This window comes from Falco cherrug, chromosome Z (genome assembly GCF_023634085.1).
Source record: "Falco cherrug isolate bFalChe1 chromosome Z, bFalChe1.pri, whole genome shotgun sequence".
In the NCBI taxonomy this organism is placed as follows: Eukaryota; Metazoa; Chordata; class Aves; order Falconiformes; family Falconidae; genus Falco; species Falco cherrug.
This window is the reverse complement of record NC_073720.1, coordinates 75,533,181-75,553,969: the sequence shown is the minus strand read 5'-3', so window position 1 is coordinate 75,553,969 and position 20,789 is coordinate 75,533,181. Positions and strand designations below refer to the sequence as shown.

The 20,789-nt window shown below is 44.4% G+C and overlaps 1 protein-coding gene across 2 annotated transcripts in view; it reads left to right on the top strand.

Moving 5' to 3' along the window:
• The first annotated feature begins 9,404 nt into the window (after nt 1–9,404).
• Nucleotides 9,405–20,789, top strand: part of GRIN3A (glutamate ionotropic receptor NMDA type subunit 3A) — a 75,239-nt gene continuing 63,854 nt past the window's right edge. The window contains exon 1 of one of the 2 annotated variants that reach the window (XM_055699681.1): nt 9,405–10,115. In XM_055699681.1, coding sequence (XP_055555656.1) covers nt 9,405–10,115 — 711 coding nt within the window. The remainder of the gene's footprint in view (nt 10,116–20,789) is intronic. The other variant, XM_055699682.1, reaches the window with a different exon arrangement.

The window sequence follows — 20,789 nt, the reverse complement described above, 5'->3', positions numbered from 1 at the left end:
ACAGAGCATAATTCTGCTTCTCTAGAAGCAAGTACACTCTGCAATTTCTTCTTTATTCCTGGAGGTCTGTGTTGTCTATAGCAGATTCCCTATGTATATATCCTTTCCCTGCCTATAGCAGCTTGTCAAAATGCTGCTTCAAGAATCTCTGGTGACGCAAAGGTGGTGCTCTGTTTACTCAGAGATGTATCCTTCCCAATAACACCTTTCTGCCTTCCTGTGATGGGCTAGAGTATCTGTATGGTCAGTATTCGACCATAAAAGATTGAAATTCAGCAAGGACTCATGGAGTGTATAACAGAGCTGGAAAGCACATTACTATTTTGAAGCCCAGTGTTACATCGTAAACCCTGAGCTATCTTTACGCTTTCTTTTCATAGGAAATACCTATTCACAGCTATCTAGAACCACATTAAAAATACTTGACCTTGCTCCAAGACAGCCCATTTGTACAATGGGAATAATGTGACACTGGCATTTGTGCTTGGGAATTTCATGAGTGTGTTGTTAAAGGGAACCTGTGTTTTTAAAAACAGCTTTTAAAAGTATCAGATTTCATTTCCATTGGGTAGATGTGTAAGTTCTTCAGTTCTTAGCTTGCTTTTGGAGCATGACAAAAAACATTTGTCATATGTATGTGTCTGATTTAACTATTGGTTCTTCTGTACAAGAAGAGAGCACCCAGAAAAGAGCATACCAGGAGAGCATCCAGCATCGCATTATTTGAAGGCTTCTTGGAACAAAAGCCACACATCCAGTTCATCTATCTCCTTCTAAAACCACAACCTTGGGTTAATGCCATTCTCACTTGTACTTTATCTCACATGTCAGCATTTTACAGACATTTCCCTTCTGCCAACGTAATCTCCTATGTGAGCCTAATCCTGCCAAATTTTGGCATTATTTACCCTTCTAAGACATTTACCTGTATCACATATTTTTTTTCTGACATCATTTTGAAGGGGGCTTAGCTGTAATTTAGACTATATTGCAGCTTATACCTCTGCTGGGTAGCCTGTTCTTGAGTTCAGAAGCATAGGAACAAACTGCTGAATACCTCTTTGATGCAGACAAGTCTTATCTCCTTTCACGAACATGCCCTTATCAGAGTATTTGACTCAGAAAGATAGCTTGAATATCACAGCTGACACCTAGGACATCTCTCACTGAAGTAAAGAGTGAGTGAGGTGTGCAATCTCTCCCAGAGCTTCCCTGAGTCTTTAGATCAGCACTATGTGTAGGCATAATAGAGTGGATTTTGGTTTGGGGTTTTTTATTATTATTTTTATGTGTGGCACGTCTTAAGGGACATTTCAACAAGCAGCATCTTTAAAGGAATCTATTATTCATTATATGTGCACACCACACACACGCACACACGTGCATGCCAGTGAGCTAATACTGTGCAGAAAAAGCAAGTTATTGCAGAGATCAGCAGCCTGCTGCTCCATATTACAACCACGTAGGGCTCAATCAACAGGTGTGGGCACCACACCTGCCTGTGAGCTAGACAGCATGCTGTGCAAACACAGACCACAAGAAGGTTTTTCCTTCTGATGAAAGCTAGGGAGGGAGCTCTGCACAGGGATCCTCAGAGGGACTCACATATCTTTCAGGGTGTCATCCTTCAGATGTGTCCCTGACAAGCTGCATCTTCAGCTGTGCAGCTTCAGGCAGTGCCCAAAGGCACAAATGAGTCCGTGGACTTTCAGGAATGCAGCTGTCAGAACTGTGGCTGACAAGCCAACTCCTGCCCAACTCAGTTCTGCTTGTACCAGAAATCCTTATTAAAGCCAGTAATTTGAGTAAGGTCATCCCAGCTGCTCTGAATAAGGGTTTGCAAAATCAGTTCTTTAAACAGCAAACAGAAGGGTTAAACTAACACTGCCTCCGTGCTTCTGAGAGGAGATTAGGCAGTTTGCCAATTTTGCAGCCCTCAGTAAACTTGACAGAATTGTTTAGCTGGACAAATTGGGTAAATTATCTCTTAACCAGATGCTGTTGTAGTCTTTCCTTAGTTTACTTATTTAGTCTTTCCCTGTTTGTTTTTTTTTTTTTACACCATCCTTATAATTTAACTTTGATAAGCACCCACGATTTTACACTCTTCCCCCTCCCCTTTTACCCCCATCTTTAAGTCAAGGGAAGCAGGAGGAGGGAACAAACAGTAAAAAGCATGGGATCTTGTCAGGGTGATGCAGTGGTGTCCTCCTAACCTTGTGGAAATTGAAGACTTTGCCTGAAAGTTAAGCAGTCTTTATTCATCTTTACTGAGCAGTTACACCACAGTGGCCTTTTGAAGGCAACCAGAACAGTGCAAAGGTTGCACACAGCCTGTAATAGTTTTACATTTGCCATAGAAGTGTGGCGGAAATGGTACAATGCAGAGGGCACTATGATGCCAGCAAAGCAGTACCAATATTTTTTAAAACTGTGGGTTTGCCCTGGGAGAAGGTGCTTGTCTGACCTCACTACTAAAATGACATTGATGTTGGTAATAATTTTGACACTGACTTCAAACAGGTTTTGGTCTTTTTTCTCTTCCTGCCTCCCAAAATTTTCACAAGTGCTCAGCTGTCATCCTGGAATAAAGAAGAAAATACCTGCAGGGAAAGTTGCGTTTAAGCCGGCCTGGTCCTACAAAAGTCCATGGACTTTTTTCATCCTGTTTTCATGGGGGATGTCCTGAGCAGGGCCATGATAAAGGGTCTACAACTACTTGGAAGAAAAATGGCAAAGGGAATACCTGCCTGCCTGCTGACAAAAAAGCAGGAAAAGTATCAATATACTCAATGACATACAAACACATGTACACATCAACCTAGGACCCAGTTCCACTCTCTCTGCTTAGGGCATGCTGGCCTGCAGTGGTGATGACTTTTTTTGCTCAATAACTCCCTGTGGATACTGTGATAACACATTTCTCGCACGTAGCTGGTGGGTTTTTTGGTAGAGATTAAAGGCCCCTGCCCAGCTCTCTCCTGTATCTTCAGGTGTGGAGTAGCCAGACAGCTTTTTCCTGTGCAGTTGGCTCTACCAGAGTTTGAGTCCAAGACTCAAGAGAGAGACTTTACATTCAACAAACCCCTGGATTCCCAAATAACCATCTACCTAAACTGAGGGTCTTCTAAAGGCTCTCTGTGCCACCTATCATGATGCTGTAAGCACTGCTGGGACCATTCCTATCTAACAGAGTAATTTTCATCACTGTCGTATTAACTATGAAGGAACAACATAGGAGATGTGACAACAGAATGGAAAAGACTTAAAAAGTAAAAACAACTACAGGCAGCAGCAGAAACTTCAGGTAATTATAGCCAGAGGCTTAGTACTCAACCGAGTCATTATGGTGCTTCTCTACTAGTTGTAGTTCTGCCCAGGATTAACGAATCTCAAAGCTGAGAACAATGGGGAGCTCTTTAAGTGGACCAGCAATGAGAAAAACATGCCTATGTATCCAACTCAAAATAGATGTCATGACCAAGATATGTGGCAAGTGGGGATCTCACGAAAGTGCTTTACAGCTACTAGTTTGGGAAGATACACACTGCCACCTTAAACAGGAAGCAATAAAACCAAACGACTGGATGGCTTACATCAACAAAGAGCAGCGCTTTCACCTGCAACTAAACTCTTCCTTCCACGTTTTGGCAATGGAAACAAGTCTCACAGTGGGAGTGTATTCATGCCTACTTTAGGCACCTTTATACAGTCCCAGTGGTGGAAAGAAACTGTGACTGAATAGTAGTCACTTTTGTCCATTTATAGCTGCCTGAATGTCTTGATGTCCTGGTTTCAGCTGGGATAGAGTTAATTTTCTTCTTAGTAGCTGGTGCAGTGCTGTGCTTTGGATTTGGTGTGAGAACAATATTTATAACATGTTTTTGGTTGTTGCTGGATCATGTTTATACTCAGTCAAGGACTTTTCAGTTTCTCAGGCCCTGCCAGGGAGGGCTAGAGGGGCACGGGAAACTGGGAGGGGACACAGCCAGGGCAGGTGACCTGAACTAGGCAAAGGGATATTCCATACCACTGAACATCATGCCCAGTACATAAAATGGGTAGGGGTTGGCCAGAGTCAGCTGATCACTGCTGGGGGACTGGCTGAGCATTGGTCAGTGGGTGGTGAGCAACTGTGCTGTGCATCACTTGAGTTCTTTTCCCCTTCCCTTTGGATTTTGTTCCTCTCCCCTTTACCCTCCTTTTCATTATAATTTTTGTTGTTATTATTAATAATAATAATATAATATATTAATATTTTTATTTTATTTTAAATTGTTCTTCTCTCAACCCTTGTGTTTCACATTCCTTCCCAATTCTCCTCCCCATCCCTGTGGGGGCAGGGAGTGAGCCAGCAGCTGTGTGGTTCTTAGTTACTGGCTGGGGTTAAACCGCAACACTTGAAATCTTCCCATGGTAGCACCAGTTTCAGAGAGGAGACTACCAAAGAGGGGCTGGTGGGCTGTGTGCCACTATCTTATAATGTTACGATATCTCCTGACTGATCTTCAATCCAAAATGGACCAAAGATGTAAAGTGGTTCTCTGCAAGTTTTCCTCACTGACTCTCAGAGCATCCTCTGACAGTATCGAAGTTTGTCTGGATTTATATTGCCAGGAGAAACAAAATGGAAGTTTTGTTTAGGGAGCAAGAACTGTCTTAGCCATTTCTCTGAGGCAGGAAGATAGCACGCAGCCCTCTGCTGAAAATCAGTTTGACCTCAAAGCAGTCATTTGGATTCAACACCAGGCCTGCCCACAGGAGGATATTTGCAGGCGTAAGTCTGGAGTAGCCAGTGTGCTGTTGATTCACACCAGGCAAGTGCTAGAGTGACATAAAATTTTTCAAACATAATACCCTACTTAACATTCCTAATGCAGTTTTAGATATCTGAAAGTATTTTCAAATTTCTTCTAGGTGGAAAAAAAACATGAAGGAACAGCCAGACAACTTTTTTTTTGTTTCTTGAAAGGGCAATTCAGATGAAAAACATAACATTTTGAAATGTTTTAAACTGCATTTAGATAAATTGGGACATCTAACCAGAAACAAAATAGTTTATTCCTAGTCAATGAAAACATTAATTTTACCTGAATGGTTTATTTTTCCCTAATTCTCACTTACCAATTACAGCTACAAAAGGAGAAAAAAAAAATCATTCCAGGCTGGCCCAAGATAAAACCCTTACCCTCTCCAAACCTAAAGAGATAGTGTATGGTACCCTGCATCTCAGCTAGTCACAGGCATTTTGAAAATGTGAGCAGCTAAAAAAGGGGCAGATGAACATGAGTTTAAGCATGGCTATCATGCTTTGGTAAGCCCAAGGAGCTCCTTCCTCAGAGCGAAAGGAGCAGAGCAACAAAGGACAGTGATAACCTACTTCCAAATAAATCAAGCTGCTCAGAGGGAACAAGCCTTGCAGAAGGTCGCTGTGGTGCACACAGGACAATTGTTCTGCTGCCCAGAAAGCAAATAAACCAACTCTCCTTCAAAGAGATTACAGTGAGCCAAGCAAGCAGAAAGAGCAGCAAGAGAAATACAAGCAGTGATTTTAATCACATTTCCCTACTGCATTTCTCATTGCTGAAGGGTTTTCACTGGCTTTAACTGTGAGGCTCAGCCACTGATCATGGATTAATAGTTTCTGTGGTCACCCTTCCCCAGCAATCAATGCCACCAGCATTTCTGTACTCATGGTTACCCAAGGTGACAACCAATTCAGAGGAGGTCCATCCACTTGCCTGGACCTGCCTGGTCTTATTCTAGTTGAGCATTTAACACAGCAGAAGAGCAGGGTGGATGTTCCTGCTGCAGCAACCACGAGAAAGGAAAAAGGGCAGAAGAGAGTAGAAGGCAGCTAGTCCTTTGCTTGAAGATGAAGAGTCAAGAATCTGTCAATAAGTCTATTCTGCCAGCAGCCTTGGGAGAGGGACTGCAGTGCTGCTAAAAAGCAGGGTGCAATTGACACGTAGCAATTTCTGATTCTTTTATAAAACTAAATCAATTCTGCTCTTTTCCACATGCATATTTATGTAAATAAAGCAGAAAAATTAATGACACAACTTCTCAAATGTTACACGTATACACTTTGGTGGGATTTATATCTTTTTTCAGATCATTTTCTGAAAATATTCTGGCCTGTTACAGAGCAGCACTTAAGGATTTAAATGTCTTCTTAAAAAAGCCTGTGTTTAAGCACTTTGGTGTATCGGGGTAGTGAATTTTATTAACAGAAATATTTGATCAAAGAGTAAACATTAACACAAATTGCAAAGAAGACATTCAAAATTCTCTGTTACAAAAAATCAAGCTGAAAAGACAGCTTCAGGAGCTAGAGCCATTTGAGTCAAAATTATTATATCGCCTGCAGAGTCTGCCCACTCTGTACAGTTCAGGTCTCCACAGTTCAAGTTCAGCAAGACTTGCTATGACTTGCTGAAAAATAAGCTTCATACTAGTATTATTTAAAGCAATAATCCCAAGAAGTGCCACTGCATGATCACCAAAAAAGTGGACTGTGATCTGGTCATATATTATCCACAAACAAAAAAACCAAAAGATGGAGATACTGAACGCTTTCCCTCCCTTTATTAATTGATTTCTTGTGTAATTTTCAGAGCTGTTTCAATAATGTTTGATTACATTTTTTGAAATGCTTTTTTAAACCAGTGTCACCTGTGCCTAAAGCCAGAGAAAAAATTGCTTCTATAATGAAGCTTCAAATGAATGACAAATTAGAGCTGTCTGTTAAGACACAGTAGAGTAACCATTCCTTGTAAAAATAATTCCCACATGAAAACTAGTAATTATGTAACTGCACAGCAAAGAAGTTATGTGCTTACCAGGTTTCTTCCCAACCTGACATAAAGGATGCAAATATGCAAATACAGACAATGCCTCAGAGTTGTACAGATCTCGAATGAGCTAATTCTCACAACCTGAAAGCTAACTCCTGTGGTTTGGGAAAAAAAACCCAAAACCAAACCAAAAAAAAAACCCAAAACAAAACAAAAAAACCCAAACAAACAAAAACAAACCAATGAAAAAAAATCATTTTCTTCTGCACTGTTTGAAATTGACCATATTCAAAGGCAGTTCTCCCAGCTGATACTTCTTCTTGCTAACAGAGGAGATTCTGAATACCTGTGTTAATATGATACATTCCTTCAAAACAAAATGAGGAAATGGGACAGGAAGAACCTGGGTTGATCAGAGAAGAAGATATCAAGAAATAAAAATATGATTATAAGACTAGGCAAAAAAGAAGGAAGAAAAGGGGAAATAGGAAAATAGGGAATTGTTATTAACTCATAAACATAGTCTTAGCTCACCTTTACATGTAGCAGCTGGTACAGTCAGTTTTGGCCTACAGACCACCTCTCTGCCACTGGTAGTTTTCCACCTAGCAACCAATTTTGCAACAACATATCAATTTTCAGAGAGAAACCCTAGCTTTGTAGGTCATTTGGAAGATGGTAACAGTAGGCGTGTATGACGAGGTGCAAACATGATAGAGATAAGGGCATAGGAGACAAAGAAATGCCAGCACAGGCGCAGAAGACCTTGGTAAGACCTCACTTTGCGTGTACACCTCTGGTGACATCCCCTCAGGAAAGATGAATCTAAATCAGAAAACATGCAGTTCAGACCTGCTGGACGGTAGTGACCACCCCTTTTATACATAGAAAAGTGTTTCCTTCTACACAGATTTTGTGCATACCAAATGAGGGCAAAAAAAGGGACCATGTTTCTTCATAAATGACTCTGAAGATAAATCTCAAAGAAATGGAAAGAAGGTTAGCATTCAGAGGAGAAGTGCTCTTTAAGTTAAAGCATAAGGCTAGCACTAGGTCAAGGTAAAGTACTCATGAAGAAGTGACCAAGACATTTCTAACCAGTCCAGAACTGAAGGTCTCAAACCATCTTTCCACACGGGACAGCAGACAGCATTCAAACAGGATTGAATCAGGCAGGGAAAGATGACCAGAGTCCCAAGGGCAGAAAATATGTGCAGGTCTTTGGGTGTCCCCTGTGTCTGTAGGCAGCCCAAACCTGGGTGCCGGGGAGAGCCGTGGGATGACTTCCCCTCTGATGGACAGCGTGGCTGTGGGAGCGGGCCTCCTCTAAGATCCTGGAGATCGATTGCGGAGCAGAGACATCAGGCTGAGCGTGTCGGTGACCCCATCGGAGTGTTAAAGCCTCAAACTTCGGGTTCCCGCGGGTCCCGAATGCCCAGGATTAAGTCCCGTTGCCAGAACCGAGATAAGGACGAGATAAGCCCCAGCGCCTCGCAGACAGGCATACAGACGCCCATCTCTGCTTTGCTCTATTTTCTGTTAGGATAAAGGTGTTCTATCATGAAAGCAATTTTAGAAAAGTGTCCATGGCTTGCTGAGCCGGGATCTTAAGTCCCACATGCCGAAAAACGACTCGCTTTGAAGCGGCAGCGCCTGAGAAAGACACGGAGCGCAGGCAGCGCTGCCGCTGCCGCCGAGCACGCCGCGGCGGTGAGGGACGCGGTTCCCCCCGGCCTGCCGGAGGGGCGAGGGGAGCCCCCCGCCTCGGACCGCAGCGACTGCGGGGACGGTGCATCCCGAGGTCTCCCCCCGGCGCCTGAACGCTGTTTCACTGCTCCGGTGCCGTGACGCGGGGAGAGCCCCGCGACAACAGCCGGGCAGAGGATTCCGTCGGGGCTGCCCAGGGACGCTTCGCCGCGGGAGGAAGCCGGCAGCGCGGAGGGAGCGGGCGATCCCCCGAAAAGCCCCCTTTTTCCCCGGGGCAGCCCGCGGGGGCGGCGGCGACTACAAGTCCCGGCTGCCCGGGGAGGAGCCGGCGCGGGGCTGCCGCTCGCCGTCCCTCCCGGTGGGAGCGCAGCGCAGCCCAGCGACCGCCCGCAGCCCCGCCGGCAGCGCCCGCCGCGGCCGCCCGGCAACTTTTCTCGCCTCCGGAGCCGGGCAGGGGAGTGCACCGAGGGCTGCGCAGGGGAGCCGGGCCGGGGGGCTGCAGAGAGGGAGCCGGGCAGGGGCTGCGGGGGGTGGCCCGGCGAGGGAGCCGGGGACGGGAGTGCGGCGCGGCGGCGGCTGCGGACGGGAGCCGGGCAGGGGAGCGCAGGGCGGGCTCGGGAAAGGGGAGCCGGGCCGGGCAGCCGCGCGGGGGAACCCCCCGCTCCTGGCGGGGCAGGCGGGCAGAGCGAGCGCCCGGGCGCCGGCGCTGGGCAGGGCAGCCTTGCCGGCCGCGGCGAGGGGCGGCGCGGGGTGCCGCCCCGGGGCCGGGCAGCTCCAGCCCCGCGGGTCCGCGGGGGGCGTGCCGGGGGCCGACCCCCCCCGCAGCCCCGCGGCGTGGGCGCGGCGGCCCCATGGGCGGCGGCGGGGGCGGCTCTGCGCGGGGGCCGCCCGCCGCGGCTGATGCCGCTGCCGGCCGGCCGCGGGGCGGCTGAGGCGGGTGGCGGGGCCGGGGCCGCGGGAGGCGGCGGGCGGCTCCCGGCCATGTGGCGGCCGGGGGTGCGCGGGCTCCTGGGCCGGGCGTGCCTGCTGCTGCTGCCACCCTGCGCCCTGGTGCTGGCGGCGCTGCCCGGCTCCGCGTCCCACCCGCAGCCCTGCCAGATCCTGCGGCGCATCGGGCACACCGTCAGGGTGGGGGCCACCCACCTGCAGCCCCGCGCCGCCGCCTGGCCCGGGGAGGCGGCGGGCGGGCGGCGGGCGGGCGGCAGCCCCGAGGTGGGGAGCGCCGCGGGGCCGCGGAGCCGGCGGCCGGGGGGAGGCGGGGAGCGGCGCCCGTCCCCCTCGCCGCGGGACGCGCTGCTGCTGGCCGTGGCGAACCTCAACAGCGTGGCCGGGCTGCTGCCCTACAACCTGTCCCTGGAGGTGGTGATGGCGATCGAGGCGGGACTGGGCGACCTGCCCCTCTTCCCCTTCTCTTCCCCCAGCGCCTCCTGGAGCAACGACCCCGTCTCCTTCCTGCAGAGCCTCTGCCACACCGTGGTGGTGCAGGGGGTCTCCGCCATCCTCGCCTTTCCGCAGAGCCGCGGGGAGATGCTGGAGCTGGACTTCATCTCGGCGGCGCTGCGCATCCCCGTGGTCAGCATCGTGCTGGGCGAGTTCCCCCGGCGGAGCCCGGTAAGGCGGCGCGGGGCGGCGGCAGGGCTCCCTCCGCGCAGGGGCAGGGCAGCGCGGGGCCCGCCTGGCGCCCGTCCCGCGGCCCCGGGCTCCCTGCGAAGGGCCGGGGTCCGGCTGCCCGGCGCCTGGGCGCGGGAGCCGGGCGGCGCTCCGGGTGGGGGGGGACGGGGCCCGACCCCTGCCCGGGGAGACTGACTCTGGGGCCGCCGGAATCGGTTTTCTGGTCATCCCCTCCTCTTGCATCTCCCCCGTGTTGACCCTTGCTCGCAGCCCAGGTGTGGAGGGGGACGAGCATCCTCCCTGTGAAAAGGCAGAGCTCGGTGGCAAAAGCAAAGTTGTGAACCCGAAGCCTTAGGCTGTGTTAAGTTGTAGAGTTGAGAGGAGAAAGGGCGTCCAGGTCCAGGACGTGGACTGATGAGTGCTGGAGGTCCTTGGCTTGGCTTTTGGAGAAGGACATGTTTCACAGACGGAAAGAAGGTTGCTAGCAAAAAAAAAACCAAACCAAACCAAATAAAACCAGCACCCAGGTTGTTTGTTTATTGGTGGTCTAAATGCTGTGCTCCGTTTGTGTAGGTTGTTCACCAGATGTCACTTCTCAGGGAAGTTGTTCACTGTAACTTGAATTTGCATCGAGCTATCTAAAACATCAGGATTTTATTCACTCATAGTTCATGCATCACTGCTAGATCAGATTTTTGCTAAATCTAATTGCTAGACTGAAGTCTGGCCATGTCTGCGTTTGATTGTGTAGCTAAAATAGTAGAAACTAAATTCATTGTGTTTGACAGTCTTAGGTGCAAGTAGCATTAGTATCCAAGGTGAGCTAAACTTTTTATTATACAGAGATGGCAACTTAATGTTACACACTCTGGAAAAGGTGATAGTTCAATATTTTGCAAATGTGTGTTTGATGCCAGTGATCATCTTCAAGCAAAAGAGATAGAACAAAATGCACTGTTCTGTGTGGCCCATGCAAGCAAGGGAAGTCATGAGTAAAATGGCAGAAGCTGCCATTTAAGTAGCCAGGAGAAATAGTTGTTTTATGTAAAAACACAGATGTTAATTTTGCTCTCAAAATGTAATCAGAAAAAAAGATTACCAACTGAATTTGCTTAGCAAAAGCAAATATAAAACCCAGCCTGGATCACTGTTAGACTTGCCTATTTTTTTGTGTTAAGTTGTGACAAAAAATGCAGGAAAAGAAAGACCGTGCTGGGCAGCACCTAGCCTGCAACTGAAGGTGTGACTGCTCTGTGCTGATCAGAGCTCAGTTTTCACCTCAGCAAAAACCATGTAACCCAGGTTTCTGTAGATTTGTACAGAAACTCGAGGATAATCAGTGCCACTGAATGCCACTATTGGTGTGTGTTTAGTGCCAATAGCGTCCAGGTTTGGTCAGTTGTATCTACCAGCTTTGCAGCTACACTTCTAGTTGTGCTGGAGTCAATAGCCAAAGCTCCCTGGAGACCAGATCTTGCACCCAGCACCTCCTTTCTCTGTCTATTAAAATCAGAATTACTTTAATTTCCATCTTAGAAGTGTGTCTAGTTCATCCAAAGCTGCCTGAGGACACAAGGTGTGTTCTATGCATATAGCACAGGGTTAGAGTCATTGCTCCTTTCCATAGACTTTAAAGCTCCTGCTTAATTTTCAAATTCTTCTCAGTGGGAAACCAACTGGATCAATCTATCCAAATCAGGACTTTGTTCTTAAGCAGACAGTTTTCAGTGAGTGAAACCAATGCTTGACATCGAACTTGTGCTGAATAGAGTCCATTATTTTTTCAGCTGAGCTAAAAAAAATTACTCTTCAAGGCTCTGTGGATTTAAAAGCAATCGCAGCCTTACTCAAAGGCCAGCAGCTAATAGAAGTATATTAGTCTCTCAAGATTGGCTTGGATGGCCAGACGTCTTTCTGAACACTCTATTTTCATACCTTCACATGATGAATACCATTTTAAGGCTGACTCTGGAGGCAGTGTGCCAGCAGCCTTACCTCGCATACTTCCCATAGATAAAGGATTTGCAACAGCATCTTGGACCCAGGGGACCCCAGAGATACTTGCCTCAGCAGCCTCTGGTACATTACTACTGTCACAATCCCATGCTAGCACTGGCATGACATGAACATACCATGGACCTCCCACCTTCCCAGCTTAATGGGCCTGGAGCTGCAGACTGGCCACTTCTACTGACTGGCAATCTTAGAGGAGATGACTGTAAGTGACATCTTTGTAGGTGAAACAGATTTTGCTGACAGGCCCAGCATGCAGTTCTTTAGAGAAGAAAAGTCAGGAAGAAAAGACTTGAGATCTAGCCTTGCTTCTGAAATGTGAAGCATCGGCCTCCCTGGGGTCATCTTTCCCACTGATACTTTAGCAAAGCAGTGCTCCCTTCCTCCAGAACACCACCGCGCACACCTTGGGGGGCTACCTGCAGTTAGTTTCCTTCCAGGCAGGAGCAGAAGCAGACCCAAAACTTCTTTGCCCTTGAAGAGCATTCCCCACTGTCTGCCATATGAGGAGCACAGCAAACATGCTAACAAACTCAACATTCACTACATGCTGTCTGAAGCTGCTTCTCTTCAGCATTCAGAATCTTTGTTAGGATGCTTTTAAGTAGTAATATCTAACAAGGTCTCATTTTCCACATTACGCCAGGACAGGAGTACACATAACAGTGTTTGTACTGCAACTGGATGTTAACGTTAGTTCATCCAGAAATTTATTTAGTAGATACTGATTTTGTAACTGAAAAGCAGGTTGATCTTTGAGCAAATCTTCCCTAATATGGCAAAAAGCAATTATTTAAGAGGAAGAAGATAAGGATCTAGAATGGAAATACATTTCATTAATACTGGCTGTTGCCTCTGTGACATTTGATGCTATACTTAAAACTTCTAACATCGAGAAGAAATCCACAGCATCACAGCTGGGCAACTACAGTCAGGTGGATACCTAGGGTGTTTTCAAAAGTTTTGTGATTGTTCAAGCATCTTTAAAAGTTTGTTTCTCATTAAATTCTACTCTCCTGAAGTTAACAAAAAAAAAGCCCCAACAGCCATCACAAAGCATGGTACAGCATTCGTTTTCTCACAAGCAACAGCTTTTGCTGCAAGTTCAGGATTGTGTGTGGAAAAATGCACACATGGCTTCAAGGAATGCTACACAGAGTAAAATGTGATGTACTTTTTTTCATTTTCATTTGTGTATGTGATTTAATGACTGACATACGCTGATAGTAAATCCAGACACTGTTGTGACCTGAAAAAAGCTGTTTCCTTTTTTGAGTTCACTGTCACTTCAGTAAATTTTCACAGTCTTTGTAAGCAAAAGTAACAATTTAACACTATCATTCAGCAATCAAAAAACCACTGGATTTCTTTACTACTAACACAAATGCAAATTGCACTGAACCTTTGACAGCTCATTAATTTGAGACAGCAGTTCACAAGCACTGATGCCATTGAGGCAAGGCTTGTCACATCACGTATCTTTGTATGAAGAAGCACACTATTTTTTCATTCTAAGACTGCCAGCATCACTAATAATTTTCCCAGGGACAGAACACAGAAGAGATCCAGCGAACTTGAACCATAAATAAATACAGTGATATCACTTCTACTACTACAGTTCAGAGACAAGAGTCTGGGAAGAATAGGCCATAATAACCATTTTCTAGGTGATACTATCAGAAATACAGGGGAGATAATGTTTGCAGCAGTGTTCTCTGAACTTAAGAACTTAGGGAGTATTTTCAGTGTGTTTCAGATAAATCAGTACCTCTGATGCCTTTTAACAGGAAAAGGAATCTTCTCAGAGCCACAAAACAGAATAAAGTAAATCTGAATCATCAGTCCCTTCATTGCCAGTCCATGCTTTATCTGGTTTCCTGAGGAACTGGAATTGCAGCATTGCTGATTATGGCTATGACTTCAGAGAGGGTCAAAAGAATAAATAAATCAAGTCAGAGTTTTAGGTTAAACAGTTAATTTGCTGGTGAAGTAGCAAGCTCAGCCGCGGAACAGATGCTCTGAAAAGAAACTGACCATTAACATTTGTTTGTTTGTTTTTACAGGAGTTAAGGTTTCTTTTGAAAACACCTTTACAGTTTTATGTATGTCAAATCATTCTGGGTGGGGAATTATACATCCTTCCCTTTTGGAAATAGCCAGGAATACCATTGTGTGTACAGTATCCCCAGAAGTCATAGTGACCTGCAAGACACAGGCGACACAGAGCACCAATGAGGGGAGGCAGAAATTACAGCAAGGGGGTGGAGGTGAGGGAAAAGATTCTGTCCAACTAAATACTCAAAGGAACTTTTTTCCTCCCCTTCAAGCCAGAATTGCATTTTTGCAAAAAAAAAAAAATTTCTTTTTAATCAGCCAAAAAAAAAAATTTAAAATTTCATTTTTCAGGAGAGGCCACAAAATGTGGTTAGCTGCAGGCTCTGGTAAATCAGACTATCATTATCTTGAAGTTTGTAGTAGTTACTCTGTAGATGAGGAATATTTATTCAGTCTTTCCCTGTGATCACCAACCCTCCTCACCTCATACTGCATAAATAGTATGGCACGTACCTTTTGTACACTTCAAGAGGGTTTGTGGGAGGTGCCTTGAGTGAAAAAAGGGTGGAAATTGAAAGGACATGAAAACAATTGTTCAGCTGCTTCTTTCAGCCAAGGTCTCTGAGCAGTTTTGCTCATGGTGAGCTTTTGAAACTTGCACAATTTAGGCCACTGATCTGTTGTAAAGGGACAGTCCTTTTACATTGCCAGCTAATGTAAAAAAAAGCTTTGGGTAACTAACAGTTTTGCTCCATAGCCAGCTATCCTGTAGATTCATTAATTCTTTTAAACACAGATTTCAGCACCATAACTGCATTTTGCTGGCAGTTTTTGGTTCTAGCCTCATATGAGAAGTCTCCTGAATTGTAGCAGTCCTCCGTTAAAGAGCAATTACACAAGGTTTACTAACCCATCCAACCTCCTGCCTTTCATATGCTTTTCCCCAGTATCATACATTGTCCTCAGGTTGTAACTGTGAGTTGTTTTACTTGTGCTCCTGTGCTGTGTTGGACATTGTCAGCCACGAGAGCACCACGGTTTTCATAGTTCACTTGTGTTGTCAGCTGAAGCCAATCCAATATATCTAAACTGATAAACAATGTGCATTGAAGGGAAAGGAGTCCTCATTTATATTCTTTGCATGGTCAGAAAGCCCTCAACTTTTGTGAAATATTGTCATAATGTTTGGGAGTTGTATTGGCACCTTCTTCTATTTTGCCGTTTTTCACCTTGTGTAATGCTCAGGGTCTGTTTTCTGTGTGTGTTGCACACTTGATAATACAAGAAGTCACTTGTTTTTTGTCTTTGTCCCCTAAATTGTCAGAGTCACAATAAACACTGTTTAAAACACCACTAAAGGCATCCAGTCATGTAAAACAGAACATTGCAGCTTGCCTGCCTATGGGGAATTAAGGGTAGTTCCTCTGTCAACAAGCTTTGCATACTCAGAAGCATGGGGCAATGAAAAGAAAAAAAAGAACTAGTCTCTTTTATTCCAGTTAATTCCAGTTAACAGTGTTTAAGGAGGATTCAGTTCATTGTGACTGCAAAAGGTCACTTTTCAGAATGCTGAGAAGTGGTGAGAGTATTTTTACTTTCAGTTCCTTCCTCTGGATCCTTAATTTTTATGTCTCATTGAGACGGACAGAGCCAGAACTCTAACATAGTTAACTTTTCCAAGTAGCAACTTTCCGTGCTATCTCCCAACTCCTTTGCTTTGGAAGAAATCCCCTCAGAAGCTCATTGAATTTGGTATCCTACTATTGGGCTTTTGCAATTAAAAGCTTTTGCAGCTTAGAATGTTTTAGCATGGTATGTCCTAAATGTATACGACACTTTGAGGTATGAGAATGTATTATTTTCCCTGGTGTTTTGTTGCTTATGGAGGAGCAAAATTTTTGAGGTGCAAAAGTGTTTTCAAGCATATTAGTTCAAGACTTGGAAGCTGTTTGTAATACTAAAAAGTTACTTGGTATTCTTTACCACCTAAGTCTCAGTGGAATCCTACAGCAGGCTTCTTCAACTTTTCTAAGTTTCTTCAACACTTATTTTAGATAGCATAAAGGTCTTCCTGTTTTATAGTATTTGTAATTTGTAATGTAATTTGTGAGGCTTGGTTTGCACAACCACCATTCACAACTGTATTCACCATGCATAATTTTCTGTATATTTCTATTGTCCTGGCAATTAATATATAAGGAAAAGCTTGACATGCCATAGTTTGAATGCTTATTTCAAAGTTAGAGGGGTATAAGTACTACACACTTTGAGTCTGGATAGTGCAGCATTATTTGGAATACATAGCACCAGGGAGTCTTCATTTGAGTGCCTTCAAGTCAACAGTGAGCAGTATATCTCAAATACAGCAAAGGGATGTTACCCAGATTTAGAACGTGCACTGAGTCTACAATTATTTATGGTCTGTGACTCTGGGAATCCTTAGATAAAATTGTGCCAATGTTCTCTTTGTTCTTGAAGTACATCCTGTGTACAAACTGTGAAGTTTTAGCAAATCGCTTGGTCAACTTTATAAATTCTGTTTTATTTTCAGTTACATCCATTCCATGTGAAAAGGGTGGTGAAGAGTTAAGATTTGGGAAAGGGGTGGAGGGAAGGTGATTCTTGTAGCTAAATATTAGACTAGTAGATACTTCCTGTGTAAATGGAAAAGAGATATCTATACTGAATTGATAGGAAAACTCAAAAGCAAAGATACCTGCCCTGTAGTTAGATGTGCACTTGCTTATCAGTCTCCTTCCGTGCTGTACTTACGTTTACTATACTAGATTCTGGAGAAAATATTTGAGCTGGCTAGTAACAAGATTTTCTCATTCCTCATCCTGAGCTGCTTCCTTGATGCAGAAAAAGCTGAGTTAACATCAAATTCAGTACCATATGTGATGTTTTCTTTTGTGTTTTTTGCTATTCTGGGTGTTCACAAAACAATGTCTTCCTCATGGCATAGCCTAGAAGAGGTCTTTCATAATAAACTGCACAAACTCATGTTCATAATGAGTGATTAAACTATGACAGAGTTAAATTATTGATTATTACTTTATCAAATGACATGCATTATTAGAAGAAACACCAAAGAATACTTAGCTTTATTCACAAAGTAAAAAATAAAATTTGGCCCCAAAAAAGACAAATTTAATGACAATTCACTATCAGATAATATATGAATACAAAAGTTATGGTACCAAACAGATTAACAAAGAAAACACTGTCTAGAAATGTAAGTTGAGGTGTTCAGTATAACTTCCCCCAAGAATGTGTACACAAAAGTCAGAGAAAGCACCCCATCTTTCCACTAAAATGGAAGCAGAGCTATGAAAATCAGAAAACAGCCAAGGATCCTGTCATGCAATATGTTATTCAGTTCAGTGCTCACAATTAAATTCAAAGACTACTTGCAAATGTTTTCATCTAGGGTATATTTAATGATTTATTTATTATTTAAACCCATGAAATACTGAAGCCTCAGAGTATTAGAACTTTAGGCTCTGTTGGATTTAGTTACAGTTTTAAGCCATTAAATAAAATGTTTATCTTGTGTTCTATTCTTTTCCCTGTGGATTTCCCGTGTGATTTTTTAATGTGAAAGAAATCCAGGCATAGCATGGCTAGACTTTATATATCTATTTTAATTAGAAAACTGGAAAAAGCACAGCTTCTTTTAAAAATCTAGATTTCTCTTTCAAAGAACATTTGAGCTTTAAATCCGTGTTTCTGTAGATCTTACTGAAGGGCTTTTAAAAAGGGGAAGGACCACCTTTTCAGTTTGATTGAACAAGAGAGTACATCAAACCTCACTGCACTACCAGTAGCTATGCGTTGCTGAGTTTATTCTGAATAGCTGAAAGCAGCCAAAGAGAGGGAAGCAAACAAGAAAAGGAAGGAAGAAAACTAAAACCATAATTGTCAGTAACACAGGTAGACAGAAGGAGAAAATAAACTGAACTGAGAAAAAAAGGAAGAGGTGCCCTTCTCTGTCTCTCTACTTTTTGTGATTCTAGAAGCATAAAAAAAAAGGAACTGAATTTTACATGAAAGCACTGTACAAAGAGCTGGGATCACCAAGCACAGAGTGAAACAGCTTGCACAAGTCAGGGTTGAATTAGCAGGGATGTCTTGATGCCTGGCTAAGGAGAGTTACTTCCAGTGAGTAACGCTTCCCCAAAAATTAGTGCAGACCTCCCAGAGAACTGCTAAGCCAACATCTAGGAAGCAGTGAAAGGAATAGGGATTAAGTTAAAGGTAGATAGTAGTTTATTGCTGCTGGTGGAGCAGTATACCTTCTTGCAACGATGTGATGCCTTGATGTGGGTGGATATAGTTACTGGAAGCCTTTTTCTTCCTTGGTGCTGAGAATTATAGGAAGAGATGCACCTGAGCGTCTCGGGACACAGTCCCACCTGATGCTCTGGCACATGGGGTCAGACATCTTCTGGTCAGCATTTCAGAGCGCCAGGAGACAGGCCAAAGTCACTTGGATACACACAGCATCATACCAATAATACCCAAAAGGGATTTCCTAATAAATGGGCGCAGGTTCAGGCACAGTGGCTTTAGGATTGAAGCTTTGGACATCAGGGACTGTTCTTTACTTCTGGTCAGGCCCTGAAGGTCTCCACATTTTCCCAAACACCCTGTCAATCAGCCAGATTGGTTCTCGCCACCATGGGGAGAGGATGTGCAGATGGTGGAAGTAACAGCAGAACTGGGAGAAAGATTTAAGCTTGAGTAGGCAGCAATGACAGATGATTCATTTATTAGGGGAGTCACACTTGAGCAAAGCCATTTGTGCAAGGGACTTCTTGTCAGTGTGACTAAGAAGTTCACAATCTGGTCCCAAGTGCTTCGCAGCTGTCACATCAAGCTACTAACATTATTCTTGGTAATAATGGACAACTACATGAAGAACTGAGAAGGAACTTGACAGCATGGCATACCACAAACCACAATAAAGCACAGTAATTGTTATGTGCCACTTTTGCAGGGCATTGCAACCAAATGTTTTTGTGCATCTGGCCTTGGGACTAGGTTTTGGCTGTAGACAGGGTTTCAAAACATACCGCTGTTCAGGCTTGATGTTCACCTCTCAGTCCTGAGCTGTATCATTTCCCCGCAACACAGTACAATATACAGCTGTTCACAAGGGTCTGGCATCCCTGTAGTGGGTATATACCCTGTTGGTATAAGCAGAGAGCATGTGTCTACCGGTGCCATGCTAGGCACCATCCCTGTCTCTGCAAGGTATGTGGGTGCGTTATCAGCAAGTCGAGAGATGATGCTGAACCTCTTGGATGTGCCCTGCTGCATGGAGTCTCCCTTGCAATGGACTGCACCCTTGCAGGAGAGGTAAGCTGGGAGAGTCCTCAGGAGCTGACTGGAAATCTTCCACTTCACACTGGTTTGAAAAGATCTGGAGTGTAGCCTGCTGGCTAATTCAGTTGTACCTGAAATGTTTCAGTCACCTGAATTTGCATGGCTGCAGGCAGCAATGTGGGGAAGTGGAGGAGGCAGAGAAGAGTGAAGGTGAACACAGGTGCACCCTCAGCTGCCACAAAAGCAGAGTAAATGGGGAAATTACTGTGATCATTTGATTGTTATTATGTAGAGAAATCGAACATTAGGGAATTCAGAAGCAGGCACCATTTTTTCCTTTTCTTCCTACAGTGTATTACTTTTTCCTCACTAGCTTTCATCTGTGATGATAGTTTCCAAAGCCCATTTTACAATGTGGAAAGTATTTGAAATGCATTATAAAAATCTATGAATATGCTGCACAGGCATATTTTAAACTTACGCCTAAAGGCGTGCTATTCCACTTCCAGCTTTTTTAAGACTGTGAAGGAAATTAGTGCCCATGCTGATCATAAGACATTTTACAACGCTTTCTAAGTTAAGACAGAGTTAAAAGACAAGATAGATCTTCAAGCTTAAACTGAGATCTTAAAAATGAAGTTTTGCATTTGTTGCAAGAAAGAACTACTATACATAGCAATTAATAGCCAGAAAGAGCAGCTGTATTATGTACCAGGCTCTCTCAGTGATGCTACTGATAAAGCAGTTACATTACACTCAACTTAATAGCGTACTCACTCAAACTGGCTTAAAAAGACCTTTTTAAAATCAAATGAAAAGTCAGTATTATGAGTTCACAGTTTGATAATTTTCTGATGTTATTTTAGATGAAAGCATAATTATTTATGACTTTCTCAGCATGTAAGTCTCACTCGTATATAACCGCTCTCTGTAGGAGAACAGTTTTTTTAAATAATTTACTGTACTCAACACAAGCATTAGAACATGGGAAAAACAGATCTGACCTTTACTTGGAGCTGATAGCTGCCCTCTTTTGAGAGTGTACTGGAACTGTTTTAGCTGTGATTTACATTTTCCTAGTACACTAATACCACGGAGGGTTTTTTTTACTCCTACATTGGAAAGGCAACAAGGTGAAAGAGTTATGTAGCTGGTTCCTTCTGTTTAAATTGTATGTGATAGGCAATAAACTGCAGAGCTCCAAAGGGACAAATATATACCCAATAACAGCCTTGAGGCAAACATAGGTGAAAAGCTAAAGCAAAAAGCATTGATCAT